We start from the raw sequence: 23,780 nt of genomic DNA, 5'->3' as shown, positions 1-23,780 counted from the left end.
GTCACGGATAGGCTGGGCGAGTCGACTGCTGCCGTTACTGCAGATACAAATGAGTCTTTAAGAAATCGAGGAGATATGTCTCGAAATTGAAGCCAAGACGCCGCACTTCAGTGTTACCGAGATGGATCGTCACGGCGATTGGTACAAATGTAAGTGTGTTTAAGTCTATCTGCGTCTTGCTGTAGTCGTTATTGCACCCGTAACGGACGGCTTTTTATTATTAGCTAGCTAGCTTTGTTTACTGTAGCTAGCAGCTAGCCTGCTAATCATAAAAAAACACAGATCTGGAATGGCATTGAACAATTGCGTGCTCGTGGCGTGAGCGATTTAAGTGCTCCTCACATTTTGCTTGCTGTAGCTATAGACCATAGACTGTATAAGTATAGGCACGGTTGGGTTGGGTACCAATCTCAGTCATAACTGGATATTGAGCTACTTAGCATATCAGAGAGTCCCATCGGTGAAACGATTAAAGAAAACGGGACGTATTTTGCCCATCGTCTTTGGAGATGGACAAGGAAATTCACGCCTGTAGATATTTTATAGAAGCAGAATCTACGTTTTGTTAGCGATGCGATTTGTAAATACAGTCTGAACGTGATCAGATATTTAGGTATACCTCGTAGACAAATAAGATGGTGAATGAAAATATTCCCAAGGCTAACTGGATGTCACCGGGGGACATTCTAACATGAGCGTTGATATCCCTTTGGTTTCAACTGCTACCATTTGCTCGGAAGCTAACGTCTTAGCCACATTAAAAATATTAAATCATGCAAGGCTGGAACAAACACGATGCATGTCTAACAACGGTCCTGAATTCATATTTTGAGTTGTTACTTCTGCTGTAAATCTTCACCGCTGTCATTTTAACTTGTGACATTTATATGGACAGCAACTCAGTGCAGCCAACATATAGTAAGCAAGTTTCACTTCCCACCGAGCTTAATATGCACGTTCTTTGCTGACGTGAACTACAGTAATGTACCAAAACTAGAATTAAATCAGGCAAACGTTACTGGGAGGAGACCGGGGATGGTTTAAACAATGGGTTAGTTGTGACACCATCAATTTGACCAATAAAGAATGAGTTGTGGTCATGTGATCACAATTATCCAGACCCATGTGTATTTGTAAAACGGATTTTGTTTTCAAATGATCTTAGAAATAGGCAGTGTGTGTGTGTGTGTATATATATATATATTTATTATTATTTTTTTTTATTTCCCCCTTTGTTTTATTGAAAATAATGTACTTTAGGCCTATACACAAGTTATTGTGTAAATGTAATAGTGTGGGTCTGATTTCTGCAACTTTTCCGTTCCAGTAGTGGGGTAGTTGTACCTGTGGAACTCCTTGTATTTGACATCTTTATGTCGTTACATATTCCATGATGCTGTAGATGATGCCTAAATGACTAGTATTTGTAGCAAATAAATATGGGTAGCTTGTATCAGCATTTATAGCCCAGGGGTGTCAAACTCCAGTCCCGGAGGGCCGCAGTGTCTGTGGGTTTTTGGTGTGTTTCAGCACGAGAGATGCATTTCTAAGCCTACACACCTTGTTCTCAATGCCGTAATTGGCTGCTGATTGAAAGGAAACCACAAATACCTGCACTGTGGCCCTCCAGGACTGGAGTTTGACACCCCTGCTCTAGCCTAAACACTCATTGAGTTATACATGTTGGAGCAAAACATGTTACAAGCATCCCCAGGCTCCCCTTTACATTGTTTTTTCTGTTCCTTTAATTATTTGCCTTCTGTTGGTGTCAGTGATTGACCTCAATGGTAAAAGGTAAATGGTTGGAATTTATATTGCGCCTTTATCCAAAGCGCTGTACAATTGATGAATTGATGCTTCTCATTCACCCATTGATACACACACTCACACACCAACGGCCTGCCATGCAAGCACCAACCAGCATTTAAGTGTCTGGCTCAGGGGCACATCGACACACCCAGGTCGGGAATCGAACTGGCAACCCTCCAACTGCCAAACAACGTTTCCAATGTTTGGCAAATGATGCAAATGATTGCACTGTTGTGGAAATACAGACAGAAAGACAGTTCTAGATGAGCGTGGCACAGCGTGCCTCCTCGACTTTTGTGGCGAAATGTCGGTGCGCTGTATCGTAGAGGCGAGCAATGACAAGAAACTGGAACTGTAATTAGCCGTGGCGTGAACTTGTTTGTAAAATTCTCTACGGTCTCAACCGATTTATGAATGGGCGCTGTGACTGCTTGACCGGTGACCCAGTCCACAATCTTTATGATCGTTGACGGAACGTTTTTAGTAGTTTACTACGACCACGGCACGAGCAGGTCCATTTGCGTCTACTCCATCAGCTGCCAAGCATGACTCCGGACTTAAGTGATGCTGAGAGACCCAGACAGACGCGATGGCCTACTCCGCAATCCCGCTTCATGCCTGCGTTTTGTCAAGATGACATCACCTGCTAGACTGGACTCCAGTGTAAACCGTCTCGTTAATATTATTATTTGGAGAGCAGAACACTGGACTGCTTCATCTTCAGGCTGAGAGCCCATCATGGTGTCTGGGCCAGTCCTGTGAAAGGACTGTTATTGTTTCTGTTGAGAACACAACCAGCCTCTGTTCTCCTCCCCCCCCCCCACTGTCCGTCAGATTTGTTCCTCATCCTGGCCCGGAGCGTGAGCGGCGTTGTCTCGTGCAGAGCCGCGTCTCGAGGGCCATGTCTGTTTCTGGTTTTCATGCCAACTTCTGAACTTAATTATTAATCAGCCCGAACATTTACGCCACCCGACATTTTCAGCTACGTAAGATGCATGAATGAATGCCAAATCTGTTCTTGTTTCCCAGTATAAAACATTTTGTTCTGGTCAAATCTTGAGTGAACGAGTGTTGGTGTAAACAGCCAATCAGCTCATTCAACCAGGGGTAATTGGTGGAAATAAAAACTTGCAGTCACGCCGGCCCTCCAGGACTGGAACTGCCTGTCCCTGGTCTATTGCTTGTGTGGCTGAATCCTCTACCTCCCCGCCAGGCTGCCAGGAGGGCATTTCAGACCATAGGAGGACACTGGATGATGAGGTCAAGAGGGTCAACGACTTCTTGTTCCAGAACCTAGGTCAGGAGTAATCATGAAGATTTAGGGCAGCATGGGGTGTAATTCTAATGTAGGCATACCAGGCTTCTTAGTAGTAATAATAATTTTGTTATTTAGCTGACGCTTTCATCCAAAGCAACTTGCAGTTGATTAGACTAAGCGGGGGACAATCCCCTCTGGAGCAATGTGAGGTTTCGGGCCTTGCTAATGGGCCCAACAGCTGTGCGGATTTTTATCATGGCTACATTGGGGCTTGAACCACTAACCTTCCTGGTCCCAGTCATGGATCTTAGCCCTAGGCTACAGGCTGCCCCTTGGTGTCCGACTGTAGCATGCAGGGTCTAATGCTCAGTGATCTGCTCCAGCAGACTCAGCTTCAGACTCCGGAAGGGTGCCACCGAGAGCAGGCCTATGGACTCCCCCACCTCCTCATTCCCTTGTTTGCATTCTGTGCTGGAGGAACGCGGTAGGCCTCCAGCCCAGGAGATGGCCTCAGACAACACAAGCCGCCATTTTAGGCCGGAACTGTGCTGGACAGGAAGTGAACATAACCATGGTGACGTGGGAAGAGTTGACTTGCCTGGTGTGTGTACACCAAGAGAACACACAGGCCGGAGAACGGTAACGCCGGTGTCCCAGTCAGATTCCGAACGTGATCTGCAGCCAGCACTGGCTTCGTCACGCCCAGCCGTGTCGGCGATGGAGAAGGCAGAGGAGTGGAGAAAGAGCAGAGGAGGCGTTCCGTGTGGGTTCAGACATGGTTGCTACAGCGACAAGCAATGGGTGCCTTCAGGAATTTGTCACGCACAGGAGGAGGAGGAGATCGCAAGAAGATTTCGAGAGTTTCCTCCCGGTTGTTTCCTGCCCAGTTACGCACGGCCGAAGAGCTTCCACTTCCGCTCCTGTCCCTTCTCCCACGTCGAGTCTCTGCTGCTCGCAGATCGGCCTGGAGGGCCGGTCGCCTCCTGTTGGCCTACAGGCAGCTCGGTGCCGCAAGCAGGGGTGTCACCACCCAAAAGGTTTTGTCTGCCCACTCCGGAGAGACCTGTGATAGAGCTGTAGTGTGGTTCAGGTAAATGACTGGGACACGCAAGGTCGGTGGTTCTAAATCCCGGTGTAGCCACAATAAGATCCGCACAGCCGTTGGGGCCCTTGAGCAAGGCCCTTAACCCAGGGGAGGATTGTCTCCTGCTTAGTCTAATCAACTGTACGTCGCTCTGGATAAAATGCTCTGGATAAAATGCCAATAATGTAACGTAATGTAAGTCTCCCGCAAACCGGCCGTCTGCACCACAGGCAGGAGTGAAGGCCGAAATGAAGTGTGGAAATGTGCATTATCCTGATGCAACAAACAGACAGACAATCATGAATTAAGTGACCAAATGTGAACCCCCACCCCCCCCCCCCACCCCCCAACAGAAATGAGCTACCCACCCCGTATACCCAAATGCCACCCACCCCGTATACCCAAATGCCACCCCAGGATGACATCCTGGTAACCTCACTGGCTGCACCGCATGCAGAAGGTCAACTGCATCAGATCCTTTTTGGGTGACTTTCACTTAGTCATTGTGCAATTCATTGTGCAAGGTTGCGTGTCAAATATTTATCACCCTGAACATGAACCTTTCCATCCGTATCATGTACCGGTCTCTGTGGTTGCTTTTATGAGGAGTCGTGCAATTCTGGAGCTCAATGCATTTTCACCTGTGGCGCCAGTTCTGCCTCTTGGTTTATGCCAGGCTTGCACTCGACCACCTAGGGCCAATGATGCGAGCTTGCAGTACCATTAAGCCACCTAATTAAGCAAAGCACCACTGGATTAATGTCCCGTAACTCCTCCAGATTTTCCTTAAGGCTGTAGTCTGATATGCGTATCAGATAAAGTGCTGAATGACTGGTAAATGCCATTGCCCGTTTCCTGTTTATCGACAGGCCTCCAAGAAAACTGGAAACAAGAGCAACTGTGTGACTAATTATGTTTTTACATTCAGAGCACGCTGACTGGTTTGCGTTTAGTCTCGGTGGATTTCTGGGATTTTAGTTTCAGCGGAACCCTTGACTTTTATGCTTTGGTGGCACAAAATTTTACCCACGCTTTCGTGGGCGTGGGTAAAATCCAAATGGAAAAAAAAAAAACGAAAAAAACATTGGTTTGAACCAGGGCTCTGAAAATACACTTAAATCGGCTAAATAATCCAGAAACCCTTTCTGAGGCCGACTGAATCCACAGAAACCCAGAGATACAGGCTCCTCCCAGGACTGGAGTGAGAGATCCCCCTGGAGCTGTGAAGGTCTCTTAACCCTGCTAGGTCCGTAACGAGAGTGTCTTGTAGCGTTAAAATGGGGAAGTTTGTGCCTTTAACATTGAATGCATGTGTTCCTTCACTGATTCAAACAGAGAACCACTCATGCTGAAAAAGAGCCAGGCAATGATGTGTGCTAAGATTCCCTCTCACCCACACATGGATACGCTAACCTGTTAGCCGGCTCAGGCTCTTAGCATGGTTTCTAATAGCCATGTAAAACAGGCCAGTAACATTTCACTGTAGTCTCCTATAGGAAAGAATCAGCACTGGCATATACAGCTGTTTATGAAAGCCAGAGTACTTGGTTGGAACAAAAGCCTCTGGTTTCAAGTCAGTCCAAACAGGGTGGAGCCATCAAGTTGCCTAGTGACTAAAATCCACATAGGATTTTAACCAATTGTAGTGCTTTACCATGTAGAGCATTGTGTTGATTGGTCGCTGTGGCAGACGGGGGGTGGGGTCTCAGGCAGTGTGAACTGCACTGGGTCTACAGGGGGGGGTTTGTGTCTCGGAAGATCAAACATCATCATCTGTAGCCTGTTCTGTCTGCACAGCTGTTAATAAGGGGCCTTCCACGCTGTGAAACAGGGTGCATGCTGGGACTGCGGCGTGGCTGGTGTGAAGGTAAAGTCATGCTGCTCTCCCAGCATCCTGCCCTTTACCCAGCTCCAGATATACACCATTCAGCCTCTTCTCTCTTCATCATCCTGCCCTTTACCCAGCTCCAGATATACACCATTCAGCCTCTTCTTTCTTCATCATTCAGCCTCTTCTCTCTCTCTTCATTCAGCCTCTTCTCTCTCTTCATCCATACAGCTTTCCTTCTCTCGCTCTCTCTCCCCATCTCTCACTCTCTCACTCTCTGTTCTCTCACTCTCTGTACTCTCTCTCTCTCACTCCCTCTCTCACTCTCTGTACGCTCTCTCCCTCCCTCTCTCTCTCTGTACTATCTCTCTCCCTCTCTCTCTCTCTCTCTCTCTCTCCAGTTCAGAGCAGTTTATTTGCTATGACTTACAGCGCAGTGTTAATGGTGTTAATGGAGACAACAGCAGTATGTCCCTGTGTCCTCACTCTGGAGCTGTGACCTCACTCTGGAGCTGTGACCTCACTCTGGAGCTGTGACCTCACTCTGGAGCTGTGACCTCACTCTGGGGCTGTGACCTCACTCTGGAGCTGTGACCTCACTCTGGAGCTGTGACCTCACTCTGGAGCTGTGACCTCACTCTGGGGCTGTGACCTCACTCTGGGGCTGTGACCTCACTCTGGGGCTGTGACCTCACTCTGGAGCTGTGACCTCACTCTGGAGCTGTGTCCTTCCTGCATTCCTGCAGACAGAGGGGCGGAGTCCTGCGAACAGAGGGGCGGAGTCCTGCAAACAGAGGGGCGGAGTCCTGCGAACAGAGGGGCGGGGTCCTGTGAACAGAGGGGCGGGGTCCTGTGAACAGAGGGGCGGAGTCCTGTGAACAGAGGGGCGGAGTCCTGCGGACAGAGGGGCGGAGTCATGCGAACAGAGGGGCGGGGTCCTGCGAACAGAGGGGCGGAGTCCTGCGAACAGAGGGGCGGAGTCCTGCGAACATAGGGGCGGGGTCCTGTGAACAGAGGGGCGGAGTCCTGCGAACAGAGGGGCGGAGTCCTGCGAACAGAGGGCCGGGGTCCCGTGGGCCTAGCCTAGTGGGATCTCAGAAGAGCTCTGAACGGACTAGCGTAGCATTTCCAGGGCAAGCGAGCGCACTGTGGATGTGATGGTCTGAGTCACCGGCCCCTGAGAAAGGCTGTGGCTCCGCTTGTTCAGTCTGGAGGCAGCGAATGCCCTTTCGCCACACCTGAAAGTGGCTCTGAAATTGTTGCCTTTTCTTCTTCTTTTTTCGCTTTTCTTTTTGACAACATCGCTGCTCACTTCCTCAGCACTCAAAGCTTTCATTAGACCTGCATACCACGAGTACGAATTAGTCCGACACTCTTTAGTGTCGTAAACATTTACTTAGATTTTGCAACATACTTGATTTCTCAACATTTACACTGCAGACCAGTTTTTCAATCGCCATCACCGAAAAGCTATTCCAAGGTTGACTCAGGTTTTTGAATGAGCCCTTTTGACTTGCTTGCACCTCCACCAGCTAGCTGCAAACCCAAGAGCATCACACCCATCCAGAAATGTCCTGAGCTCACCGTAACAGAAGAGTTTGCCAGTACATTATAGATATGGCTGGGTATGGTTATATGATACAATACAATCATACAAGGGTACAAATCCTGCATAGGATGCCTTTAAGCTTATGTTAATTCGCTTATTTTAGTTACTTTTGATCCCCTAAAATGGGAGGGGCTATATAAAAAGGGCTACATGGATCACTGGATATGGATGTACAGTCAAAACAACAAAGATTTAGTCACTGTCCAAATACTTAATTCTTAGATTTCCTCAACAAGCATCAAAATGGAACAGGGTAGTCCCGTACCCAAGTTGTGTTATTTGCTCTATTTGACGACGTCCAGATGTTCTGAACAGTAGCGTAGTGTGAGACCTTTCTGCTGCTAAAGTCAGCTTCCTGTTTGCTCAGAGCTGGGAGTGTGCGCTTACGCTAACCCAGCGAGACCGCTTCCGTTTTACGGCACAATGCCCCAGTGAAGACGCCACAGAGTCCCCCCCCCCCCGCCGCACAGGGCTCTGTGCTCCACACCACCTAGCCACCGTTTACCGTTGCCCGTCAGCCATTGGCCACTTTCACTTCCTGTTCGCCAGGGAGCCCGGAGACCTTGGACTGCGGCACCCTCCCATCTGATCCCCGCCTCTCTGCCAGTCACACTTTCAGATCTCTGACCTTGGGTTAGAGGGTGCCGGACATTTTGACTCTATTGCAGTTGGATAATCAGTAGTGCCACCTATATTATTATTATTATTATTATTATCATTATTATTATTATTATTATTATTATTAATGATAATATTCTTCTTAATATTATTATTATTTTTATCATGGTGACATTGTCCTAATCACCTGGTCGACTATGCAATAGATCTACAAACTATAGACCATTGTATTAGAGCAAAATGTAATGTTTTAATTCGTTTTAACTCGTTTGAAAAAAAGGGTAAACTTGGTAAACAGTTTGTGTTGTTGCATAATAAAAAACAATGCAATGCTTTACTGGAGTAGTAGAATTGGTTCATATGACGTGACGATGTTTGTGTTGATTTTGAGAAGGAGCTGCCTCTCGGCGCGCTGTGTTGCTGTGTCCGTGCCACAACAGGTCCATCGGCTGGTGTTCCGGAGTTTTCTACTGGACGGCTGTGTTGCGCTTCGCCCAATCGGCTGCTCTGTAAAAAGCACTTCCTGTCGGTCGCCCCTTCTTGGACATTTCAAGGGGGCGTCACACTTAGGCAGATCAGAGAAAGACAATGTTGCTATAGAAACCCGCCTCTACGCTCCTAATTTTAGTCGATGCACAGGACAGACGGCCCGCGTTCAGCGGTGCGTTTTATTAAAGGGCAGCATCTGCGTCTGTTGAGATTTTGGAAGAGCTTGTCAGTTTGAGAAAGGCCTCAATTTTATAATACCAACTGGCGTTGGTTAACCACTGCTACATGGTTGTGAATCATCTCATACTTTTTTTCTGTTTGACAATACAACACATTCACACATGCAAGCGTGCACACAGGCATAGGTGTGTACATGCATACATTGTGGTGCCATTTCATGTTGTGCATTATTAATAATTGTCTTCTGCATCCTGAGACAAAAGCTCTAAGCCTCACAAATTGAACCACTTCAACCATATGATCACATGGTTGTTTTTCTCCTCAGACAATGTTGCAGAGACTAAACTGTGTGTGTGTGTGTGTGTGTGTGTGTGTGTGTGTGTGTGTGTGTGTGTGTGTGCGCATGTGTCTGTGTGTATGTGTGTGAGAGAGCGAGAGGGGGCAAGGGAGATGTTGGGGGTTACACTCATTTAAATGTGAAAGGGTACATCTGGTCTCGTAAATTATTCGCGCTGGCCTGGATGAATACACTCCCCTTGCCAAAGGGGATATAGTTTTGTGAAATAAAGCAATTGACCCCCCTCCACACACACACACACACCTCTCTCTGTGTATAAAGAGAGATAGAGGATGAAGTCTGCTGCTTCACTGATGGGTTTCTCCATGTTACCAGCCGTCTGCAACACTGCACAAATCTTTTTTTCTTTCTTTTTTTAAATTTTTTTTTTCCAATTGTTCTCCGATTCCAATTTGGTAGCCAATTATAGCCTGCTAGCTGAGGATACACCACCTTATGGCCCTGTCCCTCGGTGGCCCAGTAGGATCTTAGAGACAGGAAGGAGAACAGTGCCCGGATCATAGAGACAGGAAGGGGAACGGTGCCCGGATCATCGAGACAGGAAGGGGAACAGTGCGCAGATCTTAAAGAGACAGGAAGGGACCCCACACACTTTTTTTCCCACCTCATCAGGGCTTGTTTTCATTTCAAGATGTTCAGAAGATGTGCCGCACATCACGTTGAATTATTACACACATCTGAGTGTTCTAGTTGCCAAAACTGTATTATTGCTACTTGGTCAGTTTATCAGATTATTCTAGAAGGGTTCAAGTTTTTATCTGTGTGATCACTCTAGCACTTGGAACCAAACTTCCCCGTAGGGTCTTTCAGTGCACTTGTCCCTGGTTATGATTTACACTTTATTGTAAGTCGCTCTGGATAAGAGCGTCTGCCAAATGACTGTAATGTAATGGAATGTAACATCTTTATGTAGAGTAGACCACGCCGTGTTTACTGTCACGCAAAAGCCCCAATCGACGAAAAAAACACTTGGAACGGCTTTGCCGGTTATATGCAGACCGAGCCACCGAGGTGAAGGAGAGGGAAGAAAAGAAGAGTGTGGAGGTGTATGAGACAGGGCCGTTCACAGCACAGCCTGTGTCTCACCAGCACACCCTGGTTCTGCAGGAAGCCAGGCGCTGGTGTACACACAGCGAGGCAGCTGTGACTTGTTCTGCTCAGACACCTCCACAATATGGCTGCCGCACCAGACTCCAAAAGTGAGAAATTCAGTGTGATAGCTTCCTCCCTCTCTCTCTTTCTTTCCTCCTCCATCTCTCTTTCTCACTCAGTCACTCGGAGGCCGCGTGTGTCCGCAAGTAATTATCTCTTGCGCTCATAAAACCACGCACAGCTCGTTTAGTCAATCGTGAGATTGATGTGTGCCTTCTTTCTGTTCTCGCGGTGCTTTAATGAAGCCTAAGGAACATATTGTTTTTTCATACTATAACAATCTGGAAGGTGGATGGCGATGTTGGGAGAGGTGATGCAGCTGTAGGCTCTGAGAGATGCTGGAATCTGGATTCACAGGTTTATTTAAAGCTGGATGAGTGGGGTTGGCAGCGCTGGTTTGGGGCTCCGCTGGTTCTGCACGTGGAGGTGACGGCAGGTTTTGGCAGTGGAGTGGAAGAGTGTTTATAGAGCTGGGTTTACGAAGGCCGAGTTTATGTGGGACACGGGCGGAAAAAGTGTGGAGTGCTTTCAGCCTGGAGTTTATTTAATCAGGGAAATGAGATCAAAGCTCTGTTACACCTCTCCTCTGCTCTGGGTGAAGTGGCGGATGTGTGTGTGTGTGTGTGCAGGGGTAGAGATGTCTGTGTGTGTGTGTGTGTGTGTGTGTGTGTGCAGGGGTAGAGGTGTGTGTGTGCGTATGTGTGTGTGTGTGTGCAGGGGTAGAGATGTCTGTGTCTGTGTGTGTGTGTGTGCAGGGGTAGAGGTGTGTGTGTGTGTGTGTGTGTGTGTGTGCAGGGGTAGAGGTGTGTGTGTGTGTGTGTGTGTGTGTGTGCAGGGGTAGAGGTGTGTGTGTGTGTGTGTGTGCGTATGTGTGTGTGTGCGGGGGTAGAGATGTCTGTGTGTGTGTGTGTGTGTGTGCAGGGGTAGAGCTGTCTGTGTGTGTGTGTGTGTGTGTGTGTGTGTGTGTGCAGGGGTAGAGGTGTGTGTGTGTGTGTGTGTGTGTGTGCGTGCGTATGTGTGTGTGTGTGTGTGTGTGTGTGTGTGCGGGGGTAGAGATGTCTGTGTGTGTGTGTGTGTGTGTGTGTGTGTGCAGGTAGAGGTGTGTGTGTGCGCGCACGCGCAGTAGTAGAGGTGTCTGTGTATGTGTGCAGGGGTAGAGGTGTCTGTATGTGTGCAGGGGTAGAGGTGTCTGTATGTGTGCAGGGGTAGAGGTGTCTGTGTATGTGTGCAGGGGTAGAGGTGTTTGTGTGTGTGTGTGTGTGTGTGTGTGTGTGTGTGTGTGTGTGCAGGTAGAGGTGTGTGTGTGCGCGCACGCGCAGTAGTAGAGGTGTCTGTGTATGTGTGCAGGGGTAGAGGTGTCTGTATGTGTGCAGGGGTAGAGGTGTTTGTGTGTGTGTGTGTGTGTGTGTGCGCACGCGCGCAGTACTAGAGGTTTGTCTGTGTGTGTGTGTGTGTGCAAGGGTAGAGGTGTTTGTGTGTGTGTGTGTGTGGGTGTGCAGGGGTAGAGGTGTGTGTGTGTGTGTGTGCGCGCGCACGCGCAGTACTAGAGGTTTGTCTGTGTGTGTGTGTGTGTGTGTGTGTGTGTGTGTGTGTGCAAGGGTAGAGGTGTGTGTGTGTGTGTGTGTGTGTGTGTGTTTGTGTGCAGGGGTAGAGGTGTTGGTCTATGTGTGTGCGTGCGCATGGGTAGGAGTGTTTTGGAGTTTTTCGGTGTGGAACTGACGACCTGCCAAGCAACAGCAGAAAAACTGCATTTGCCCTTTTACGGTCAAAGGCTTATGGGTCTGCCTTGCTCAAGGGCCCAGAGACCAGGGTGGAAACCCATGCCAGACAATTCATTTCTAAATCATCACATTCCATAAACTGTCTCATAGTTTCTTTCTGTTTTCTCTCCAATGTTTAGACAAACCCAAACTGTACACCTGTCTTCCTTTGTTCTGCTACCTTCCGCTACGTTGTTAATTAAACTTGTTAATTAACACTGTGCTGCCGCCGGAGCCGACGACATTAACGAGAGCACGCACACAGCGCGCTCTTTCATTCTCTGACTGGGATAGGTAGTGAGTCGCGTTTGCAGCACAGCCATGTCGAAATAAATGAAAAGTAACGCATTTCTCAAAAGTTCGGGCGAAAAAATGTTTTCAGTGAAAAATGACAAAAGACATGAGACTGTATCGTCTTTCGTCTAACACACCCACGATAGGCGTAGTGAAAAAGAGATTGCAAAAGAGACTGCAAAACCTCAGACGTTTTAGGTTCAAGGGGAAGCCACAAGTCCGGAGAAGGCGACTCGATGAATGTCTTTTTACATTACATTACATTAATGGCATTTGGCAGACACTCTTATCCAGATCGACGTACAGTTGATCAGACTAAGCAGGAGACAATCCCCCCCCCTGGAGCAATGCAGGGTTAAGGGCCTCGCTCAAGGGCCCGACGGCTGTGCGGATCTTATAACGGCTACACCGGGAATCGAACCGCCGACCTTGCGGGTCCCGGTCACGGACCTTAACCGCTACGCTACAGGCCGCGCCGATCCAGTCTTTAAAAGGCTGCCGTTAAAGATGCACGCGCACGCTAATGCGAGAAACCACCCGAGAGTCGACCACCCTCTGCGTGTAGTCGGGGGTAACCGCCCCTGCCACAGCTGGACCCCACAGCGGCTCTCAGCCAAATATAGCCCCGATAGCAGAGAGCGGCCCGCCCAAAAATATCCCCAGTGCAAAGTACATACAGAATGGTCTGTCGCCAACAATGACAGTGCGTCGCATACTTCTGTATTATGTACCATGTCTTATTATTGCGACCCCGTTATTTACAGTATGTAGGCTCAGTATATTTAGTAAGTATTGCACACCAAGCCGTTTGGTCGAGAAATGGCTTCACTTTTGTTTTTCATGTTTATTACCAATAAATTGGTCTTCCTTAACCCCTTAAGTATCGCCCCCCTTTTCTTGACACTTGCTTAAAAGTGACATACCCGAAATAAAATGGCTACTATTCTTGATAACAGGCATAATCGTGGTCTCTTCCAGAAAGCGTGTTTTGAGTCAGAATTACTCCACATATTACTAAAACAAAGTTACAGAAGCTCAAACACAGTGAAAGTGTAAACTGTTTTTCTCACTGAAAAGATTTTCTGTTTTCGACTGGATACAGATTATTGTGGCTGTGGCTAGTGCGCGTTGTAGAAACACAAGGGAGCCAAGTCACAACACTAGACAAATCCCCTTTCAAATTTGAGGACAATATAACCGAAAATTAGAATTCTACATAGTTTTTTCTAATCAATGCTAGGCAGTTTTCCAAAAAGGACATTTGGAGACTCCAAAAGGACACATGAAAACTAAATGCTATAATGGGCCTTATGAGGTATAAAATACTGCATTTGCTTTCTAAACTACGACATGGCTCAGGCAGTAAGAGCAGTCGTCTGGCAGTGGGAGGGTTGCTGGTTCGAACCCCCGCCCGGACTGTGTCAAAGTGTCCCTGAGCAAGGCACCTAACCCCCAAATGCTCCTGACGAGCTGGTCGGTGCCTTGCATGGCAGCCAATCGCCGTCGGTGTGTGAGTGTGTGTATGAATGGGTGAATGAGAAGCATCAATTTTACAGCGCTTTGGATAAAGGCGCTATATAAATGCCAACCATTTTAAACTATATACTACTTTTTATCCTGAAAAAAGTGTTTGCTCTTCCCCCTGCCTCTTGGTCCCAAACTCCCTCTCCTTGCAGCTATACTCAGACAGCAACAGGTCTGGAAGATCATCCAAAATAAGTACAATAATTGCAACAATACCAATAATGTAGATAATAGCATTTCTATGTACAAGTACTTTTGTAGAAGTAGACAATGGCGAAACGGACAACAATGACAATTGCTCCAGAGAAATTCTAAGTAAACAATGAACATTCTATCAATGTCTTTCGAATGAGAAACTATTGTGTATTTGGTCCGCTGGGCACTTGTAGTGAAAAGGACACAAACATTACTTATTTGTTGTAGTATGTGCTTTTCCAAACAATTGTTTTACCACCCACACGTTACGAAATAAAGACCTGTTGTCGCAAAAGCAATGGCATGTTAAAATAGGTTATACAGATAGAACCGTGAGTTTTAACGCTTTCAAAAGTATATCCTGTTACCATAGTGATTGAAAATTGCACCCTGAAAAAAATTAATAAATGCAAAAAAAGAAAAAGAAAAAAAAAACTGACCGGCCCAGCCCTAGTGTTAAAGGTGTGTTAAATAATAATAATTAATAATAATTATACTGTAACATCAGTTTTACAAAGACTGTTAAATCGCTATTACTTGCAATTATTTGTATTATTTGTGTGACGAATGATCGTCAGCTAAAATGTCATAATCAACACACACCCAGTAGACCAGTTCAGACCCATGGTTTTGTCAGTTCTTGTTGAAACGTCGGCAGTGTTTGAGACTTCAACATTTAATTCTTCTTCCGCCTCCAGCGTAATCACCGAGAGGCGTCGAGCCAAAAATTAAATGATCCTTTCACCGAGGGATTCCCATTAAAAACTGTAATTAGCACGAGCTGCCTCCACTGAAATTCAGTCTTAATTTTATGTCGGGCAGCAGCAGGGACGCCCCTTTGGGTCCTCGTCTCCACACCGAGATTACCTCATTCATTGAAAGCTGACGGATGAAGAGGCCCTGGGCCTGGTGGCCGTAGCGTTGCTTATCGAGGTTTAGCCTCCCGATCACATCCTCACACGAGGTCCCTGCATTCAGAATTTGTCTGAGACTAATGCTAGCACCAGCTTGCCTCTTAGTTTTGAAGGATCATCAAAATCAGGATTTTGAGGATCAGTGACGAAATGCCTGTCACACCGCTGGCAGTCTGTACCTGCAGAACCGCAGAGGGTCCCAACATTTCTGATGCGACCCCAAAAGAAAATTAAAAACACACACACACCTCATGACCAACAACACTGTTTAGCCATGACTGTATTAGCGATGTATTGTATCAAGACCTCTCACAACTCATTGCTATATTATAATAGGGTTGTTGTGATGCTCGACGTGCAGTAGCCTACATTTACACATTTTAAAGAAACAGAATGAGGTCACAAACCCACAGGAACCCCTTGTCCTACAAAGATCTGGGAGAAATTTGCAATTTTGCTCCCAAACTTTGCATTTCTGAAGGGTCATTAAAGTACAACACTGTACGGATAGATTTCACATGAATAAGAAGAGAAAGGACACAGCTGTTCAGACTGTTTCAGGACCTTCTTTGGTCACAGAACTTATTTTGCTCCACGGGGCTAGACTCTCACTTCTACAGGTTATAAAACGAGCCTGAACAGACCGCAGGCCAGATGGGCGTTGAAGGTGGCAAACATTAGCAACATATTTAAATGTTTTTCTGCTCGCCACAAATGTTGCCTAACGGTTAGCTAACAGTTTGAGAAGGTTGCGCGCGGCGAACGAAAATGGCTGCTGATGGGGAAACACAGAGTTAACGATTATGTGCCCGTTATAGTACACTTTTATCAGTGTTATTAGTTCTGAACCTTTAAAAAATGAATCGCAGGAAAGCAACGTATTGGCCTGTAGTGTAGTGGTTAAGGTACATGACTGGGACCCGCGAGGTCGGTGGTTCGATCCCCGGTGTAGCCACAATAAGATCCGCACAACTGTTGGGCCCTTTACCGTGCATTGCTCCGGGGGAGGATTGTCTCCTGCTTAGTCTAATCAACTGTATGTTGCTGTGGATAAGAGCATAAATGCCTAAATGCCATTAATGTAATGTAATGAATGAATTAGACCTAAGTCGCATCCATTTGTATAAAAAAAACCCCAAAAAAACATTGGTGGCAAACTGAATGGAATGTTTGTTTAAAACCGCTCAACAGTAGCAGTGGCAAACACATTCGTGCATTCGGCACAAACGTCCGCTGTCTTGAACGCGCCTCTGGTTGTTTGTGTGCAGTGCGTATAGGGAGCACTCGTTCTCAACAGGCGCTGTGTGACCCGGGGGGGGGCTCTCCGATTAGGGAGGGGTAGGCAGGATGTGACCTGGTGGCGTATCAGTTATGAGCTGCTTCAACACTTCCTGCGGTGAGATAAGAGCGCTTTCTGTGTTCCTGCGGAACACGTGTGTGCATAAGCGTGTGCAGCTCCTGCCCAACGTGTGTTCCCTTCGGCGATGACATCCCAGGTGAAGGAGCTCTTAAAATTGTGCGTTTATCCATTTCCGTTCAAATCCGCACCAGAATGAACGTTGACAGCCGAGTACATAGACGGACTGTGAAAAATGGTCCTTTTTGAAGTTTGAGACTTTTAGAGGTATTGTCCTGGCTTTCAATTCATGCACCTCCCGTTAAAAAAGCTACATAGAGTAGCCAAGCCAAAAAACATCCAGTGAGCAGCAGTTCTGTGGGCAGAAACATGTTAATGAGAGAGGTCAGTGAAGAAGGGCCAGACTGGTCAGAGCTGACAGGAAGGTGACAGTAATGCAAATAACCACACAATACAACAGTGGTATGCAGAAGAGCATCTCTGAACACACAACAAACCTCTTAAGTGGATTGGCTACATCAGCAGAAGACCAATGAGTCTCATATATACCTAATAAAGTGCTCACTGCATATGTGTGCCAAAGATCAGTTCCTCAAATCCAATGTAAGTGCTGTTTTCACCTGGTCCTAACACTTACATTTAGCTCTAAATAAATCAAGCTTCACTTTTGGAAGTGTGAAACATTTCTGAATGTAGGCTGGTAAGTTCCCTAAATTCATGCGAAGGACTGAAATTGAGTGTGAAATTCACTTCTGGGGAAAATTACTTTGGTTTCACGTGTTAAATAGGCTATTGAAATGTTGTTGTTTTTTTGTTTTTTTCTTATTTTGGAAATGGGTGATATAGTGTCTTTTTTACAGAAATATAGAGTCTTATTAGTCAATCCAGCCACATAACTTAAGACATATTCATCCGAATCATAAACAGAATGCAATAATGAACATAATACAAACACCATTAGCGGTGCTTCTTTAACTGTCATTCAGACCCACTCAGGCTCCCCACACAGTCTCCCGAGGTTTCAGTGTTCGGTGAGGATGTAATTATCTAATTCAGGGAACTCCATTTCTGTGTCAAAGCTGTAATGGGGGGCAGAGACAGGCTGTTAAAATGTGATCTTATTTTTTAGATTGTGTTGGTATTTCATTTTTCATGTTGCGTGTACAACGGCTGTTCTTTGAGCTCACGGTCATGAACGGATGACAGGTGTGGAGGGGTGCTTTGATCATAAAATAGGCCTCTTCGTCCAACATCGCAACTCTGGAAATGTCTTTCTAAGCACAAAATTGAAATGTGTCAGGGACTCGTACTTCAATATTCAGCTATTTATTTTCAGTTATATAAAGTTACTTTTAAGCTGTATGTATGTAAAATATTTTTCGCTCTAGTCCAGAAGGGCTGCATTGTCTGCAGGTTTTTGTGGTTTCCTTTCAATCACCAGCTAATTTGGGCCTCAGAAACAAGGTCTGTGTAGTATGTAACCAGTCTGTGACCAAGCCAGACACTCGATAGGGCGGCCTGTAGCGTTGTGGCTAAGGTACTGGGACAGGCAAGGTCGGTGGTTCTAATCCCGGTGTAGCCACAATATGACCCGCACAGCCGTTGGGCCCTTGAGCAAGGCCCTTAACCCTGCATTCATTGCTCAAGGGAGGATTGTCTCCTGCTTAGTCGAATCAACTGTACGTCAGTCTGGATCACCACGTCTGCCAAAATGCCATTAATGTAATGTAATGTATCTGGCCAACAACAGGGGCGTCTCCTGGGCTCTGGGCCCGAGGGATCTGACCCACCTCTCAGAGGAAGCGGTCACTCTGCCCCGACAGTCACCTCCTCATTTGCACCTATTTGCAGTCTTTGGGATGAGGCAGGCAAACGGCACAGCGAGAGCGCTGACAGCGGGAGAACAGCGAAGACGATGTCTGAGTCCCAGTCAGGTTCTGAACGTAGTCTGCAGTTAGCGCCGGCTGCATCGCACGCAGCCATGTGTGTGATGAGACCGTGTGGGTTCAGCCATGGTTGCTACAGCGCCTTCAGAAATTTTGTGTCGTGAACTGGAGGGGGAGATTTCAGATTTCAGGAATTTCTTGTTTTGCTACCCAGTTTGGCAGAGTAGAGGTAGTTGGTAACTCCTCCAATACAGTGACTAATGATATCTCTGTGAACAGGGGAAAGGAGCTAGTGAAGAAACATAAAACACAACCACCGCCCTCCGGGGTTTGAGCTTGAGATCCCTGTTTTACCTAACCTACCCACGATCCTCTCTGTTCCACAGAAAAGGGAAGGAGGCAGACGAGTTTGCAGACCAGGGAGGAAGACGTGACTGATTGGCTGAGGATCCGCAGAAGCCGGTGACCTGCATCTGACCTGGAGGTACGGACAGAGCAATGGCCCTTTAACTCCTTACCTTTTCTCACAGGTATGCAAAAAAAAAAAAGGTCTTCTGGACAGATGGGACCAAGATTGACTTGTATGCAAAGTGATGGCAAGAGCAAAGTGTGGAGGTTCAAAGTAACTGCCCAAGACCCAAAGTACCCTACTCATCTGAGAACCGTGGTGGTGGGGGTGTGACGGTTAGGGCATGTATGTCTGCCTCAGGTGCTGGCTCACTTGCCTTCAGGGTCTAAGGCAACGGTTCAGGGTGGGTTTGAGGTTCTAAGGCACGGTTCAGGGTTGATTTGACCAAAGCCCTCGTAATGAAGAGAATTTAGGCTTTTTAGTTTTTAGTTTTTGGACACCTAAGAGACAGGTGGTGTCTAAATTAGGATAAGAAGAACTGGTACATGTGCTCCTGATATCGGTTTTGTACCTCGTTCCTCTTTCTCAGCGCTGGAGTGAAATGGCTTTCTGCCAACTGCTGTGCCGGTCCTAATGTGACTCCTCATACAACTCCTCTGCTCTTTCAGCTGTTTTCTTACCCAAGTGGCTGAGAAAGGCTGTGGTATAAACCCTTCACACATATGATTACCATCTCGATCAGAGTATTTCCGTCTACTTCAGTTTCTCAGCCACGGCATGCTAGGGTGCCTTCAGAGCTTACCAGTTGCGCCATGAACATGTTTGAACAAGTGTCGACATTTTTTTGTTACATTTTAATGGTTAATGGGATTGTGGTGTGATTAATGGGGAAGTGAATGTCATTTTTGGATTATAAAAAGTGTGCCATTGCAAATGTAAATGGTTGGGAAACACAGGGCCAAATACATGTTTGGGACTTGTAGCTGTCCTGATGACTGTGAGATTATAGAAAACTCCTGCTGTTTCCTTTACAAAACAAAACTGTGTTGCCAGTTTCAAAACACACACACAATGATACGGAAGACGTTTTGCATAAATATTCATGAAAGTACACTACTGTGCAAAAGTCTTAGGCACCTGTATAACATTCTGTACAGCTAAGATTGTTTAAAAAATAATTCAATGAAAGGTCCTAAATAAACGTACTATACATTTGATATTACATTTTAGTAATTTGGCAGAATAGTTAAAAACTGAATCAAATCAATATTTTTTGTGACCACCCTTTGGTGTTAAAACTGCATCACTTCTCTGAGATATAGAACTGCAGGACCGTGTTGGCTAAGACAATCAGCAGGGAGGTTGTTCTAAGCATGTTGGAGAACTTGCCACAGTTCTTCTGCAGACTTTGGTTGGCTCCTTGCTTCTGATCTCAGACAGCCTTGATCAAGTTTTTATGTAAAAAGTAGTCAATTGCTTACAGTAATATGCTACTTTTTTAAATTAAATAAAAAAATGTCTCCATAAAATTTAATCTTTTGGAAAATGAATATTTGTAAATCTCAAATGTGTTCTTTTAAACAAACACACACAAAAAAATAAACATATATATAATAAAGTCTAGGGTGCCTAAGACTTCTGCACAGTACTGTATATGTATATATATATTTATATATATATAGTTATTTTTTTGAACTGGCAGTTTGAATTTTCAGGTGTGGGGTTATTTTCTTGCTTCCCTAACAGCCATAAATAATCCAGTGCGCTTTCCTGCCGTCTTCCCTGGTGATGTCTGTCTGCTTTTGAAATTTAAATCAGCGGTTATGAAACAGGGCATGCATAATGAAGAGGGAGGAACGTTGATGGAAAATGTCTTACTTCGCGTCCCGGTCGGCACCTGGAGGTTTCGTCTCTGTGTGCACTCGTTTTGGGCTCATAGCCGTGACCTCCGCGATCGATCCTCCGCTGTCAGCTGCCGCTTCCGATCACAACGCGGTTGATAACGCGCTTCTTGTGCACCATTAAGATCAGCGGTGTTCATCTAGGGCCATAAACACCGAAAAGCGTAACTGCAAGCGGTCAGTTGTGTTGTCCACGGTAGTGCCTGAGGGTCCTTTGAAGGCAGGACATGTTCATAAACACAAACACGCAGACGGAAGACTCATCTCTGCAGGCTGCACCTTTCCCCCCCTACCTCACCACTATGATTAGCCTTGTATGTTTATATATAGTTATATATAGATATCGTTGTGTTGTATTGTATTAGGTACTGTATTATTGTACTAGGGGGTATTCTAGCTGCCAACCGTGGTATGCTATTTCGTAAGTTGATGTATTCTTCAAGGGTTCTGATTGTATCTGTATGGGCACGCTAGGATTCGGAACCGTACTGTCCTCTTCGCACTTGTACTTGTGTTTGATCTGCTCTTTGTTGGACGTCGCTCTGGATAAGAGCGTCTGCTAAATGCTTTGTCATGTAACATTCACCTCAGTCATCGCTCTGTCGGAACACAGTGTGCTGGACGTCTTATACGATGCCAAGTAATAATAAATCAGGTTATTTTTTTACGGAAGCAGAGAACTACATTCTCTGAAGTCAAATAAACCAAAGCCTACTGCTACCCTCTCTGCCTTCAATCACCTTCTCCTCCTGTGACACAATGTCATGTGTTGCATGAGAGTATGCTCATTTTTTTAACTTTCATCTGTTACATTCTCAATAAGTATGGTACACATTTCAACACAGTTAATGTATAGGATCTTAACAATAAAAAGTAATCAGAATTAAAGTTTTTGGAAATTTTTTAATGAATGCTCGGAAGATGAATTTAGGCAAGATTTGCTAAATGCACAGACGTTTTTGTTTTGAGAGCTTGGTACCATAATACTATACATGCCAGTAGATTCCTGGGCCAGCAAACAAATGTTGTGGCCTTCAAAGCCATATTTAAATTTCATTTGGAAACCTTGGGGGGAAAAAAAGAAAAAAAAAAGCCCAAGGCAAGGTTGGTCTTATTGATGCGCTGTCCTATGACATCATCAGCAGGGGACACCAGCCCTCTCCTCACACGTCTCTCTCTCTCTCTGTGCCTTACAGAGACCCTCCCCCGCCCCGCCCCATCCCTTTCCGGAGGACAAGCGCCGGTGTCAAAACCCCTCCGAAAGAGGAAGAAGAGGCCCGCAGGAGGAAGGGCGCAGAGACGCCTACTGAGACTCCGCCCCCCTGCATCCCTCGCCCCTCCCTCCCTGCCCCAGCCATGTCGGCCCGAGAGCGCAGCCCTCGAAACCGGCCGTGGTCGGTGTACCGCGCCAACACCTTCGACCTCTCCTCCGAGATGCTGGGGCTCACTCTCGCTGGTGCGTGGGCGGTTGCCGTGGCGATGGGGGGGGAAGGGGGGTGTTTGTGAGGCGGTTTTACAGTGATGCATTTCCTGTGTTTGTGTTGCCCTGCAGGAAACAGCCAGGATCCAGATGAGCCCGTTCTGGAGTTCAGCCTGGGTAGGTGGGGGAGTGGGCTGCAGTGCATTCTGGGAAATACACAGACTACGCTATTGTACATAATTTCCACAAACTATTGTTGTGTTGTCCTAATAACACTTAAACGTAAAGAATTTGGGCACATGGGGAGGCATTACCTGAATAACCTGTACTGGAGCCAACCTCAGTGGCCCTAAGGAGCAACTCTCCACATGACCAGGAAATTACTTTAAAGAAATAAGCCTGGTTTTGGTCACTTGGATGGGATCCATGTTCGCTTGAACACAGCGCATTCCCAATCAGCCTGTATTTAAACATTATGCTTTTTATGCAAGCTTCGCTCCACTCCTAGTGGCCTGTGTCGCTAATTACATCAAATATGACACAGCTCGATAGTCTCAGTATGTCAGCTCGATAGTCTCAGTATGTCAGCACGATAGTCTCAATCTATCAGCATGATAGTCTCAATCTATCAGCTCGATAGTCTCAATCTATCAGCATGATAGTCTCAGTCTGTCAGCACGATACTCTCAGTATATCAGTCAGTCTCACCAGCAGGACCTCTTTCTGAAGAACAGCCACAGGGCACTGTGTTAGGTACCTGAGAATGGCTCTATTGCGAAATCTGCGCATGCTGCTACGACATCTGAAGCTTTCTTGGAAGGCTGCCGTTTGCAGTAGGCCGATTCATGCCACAGATGAATGGAGAGCTGGTTCAGCATTGCAGAACTGCATTCTGGGGCTGGATGAAGGCCCCAGGCCTCCACGGTGGCTCTTCTTCTGGTGTTAATTACAGAACGAGCAGCCAGGCGAGGCTTTTGAAAAAACCTGTTACGATGTGTCACTGAACCTTTGAGCCGAGCCCCTTCTCTGCCGGTCTCTGGCTTTGGCACACTTTCTCTTATCCAGACTTCTCAGGTTAGATGAAGGTGAAATATAGATCCTATACACACAAAATGGCGCACACCCAAGACATTTAAGAGGTGCGCTCGTTTAGGGTAAATATGAAAACAAAATCTTAAAGTCACACACAACCATTGGTCAGTAAAGCACAGCAAGGAGGAACTTCAGAGTATGACCTTCAGATATTTTTATAAGCAGAATAGATCCTCAAAAACTGTCTTTGTGAAAACAACACTGTTGTAAACATATTGTTCTGCGTAACCTACAGAAGAGGAGGTACCTACGGTATGGTATTGGCCGTAATGTTCATAGCAGTGTGTAGGACAGGTCCCTATGTGCCGCAGTGTTAAGAGTAAGTCATCAGTGGATTGATCGGCTGATTGGTCTCTCTCCCTGCCGCCCTCAGCCTGTAGTGAGCTCATCACACCAGCGCTGGACCGCAAACCGAACAGCTTTGTGTCCGTAAGCTGCACCACCCCTCCCCAGGCCTTCTGGACCAAGCACGCACAGACCGAGATCATAGAGGTACCAACCCCCCCACCACCACCACCACCACCACCACCACCACCAGTAACACCCTCCGCCCTCCCTCCATTCAGCAATGCTGGTTGATATCATCATCTTATGCTTCTGGGGGGCTGCAACATCGCGACCGTTGGGTGCTGATGAGTTGCCGGTTCGATCCCCGCCCAAGGCTGTGCTGAAGTATCCCTGAGCAAGACACCTAACCCCTAAA

At 46.6% G+C, this 23,780-nt stretch overlaps 1 protein-coding gene across 6 annotated transcripts in view; it reads left to right on the top strand.

Moving 5' to 3' along the window:
• inpp4aa (inositol polyphosphate-4-phosphatase type I Aa) overlaps nucleotides 1-23,780 on the top strand; it is a 48,773-nt gene continuing 24,993 nt past the window's right edge. For all 6 annotated transcript variants that reach the window (XM_061226113.1, XM_061226110.1, XM_061226109.1 and 3 more), the window contains exons 1-5: nucleotides 1-149; nucleotides 18,702-18,799; nucleotides 21,762-22,021; nucleotides 22,118-22,162; nucleotides 23,451-23,569. In XM_061226113.1, coding sequence (XP_061082097.1) covers nucleotides 21,922-22,021; nucleotides 22,118-22,162; nucleotides 23,451-23,569 — 264 coding nt within the window. In that variant the 5' untranslated portion in view covers nucleotides 1-149; nucleotides 18,702-18,799; nucleotides 21,762-21,921. The remainder of the gene's footprint in view (nucleotides 150-18,701; nucleotides 18,800-21,761; nucleotides 22,022-22,117; nucleotides 22,163-23,450; nucleotides 23,570-23,780) is intronic.

Source organism: Conger conger, chromosome 17 (assembly GCF_963514075.1).
Source record: "Conger conger chromosome 17, fConCon1.1, whole genome shotgun sequence".
NCBI lineage: Eukaryota > Metazoa > Chordata > Actinopteri > Anguilliformes > Congridae > Conger > Conger conger.
Note: the sequence above shows the minus strand (reverse complement) of the source record. Positions and strands in the feature narration are given on the sequence as shown.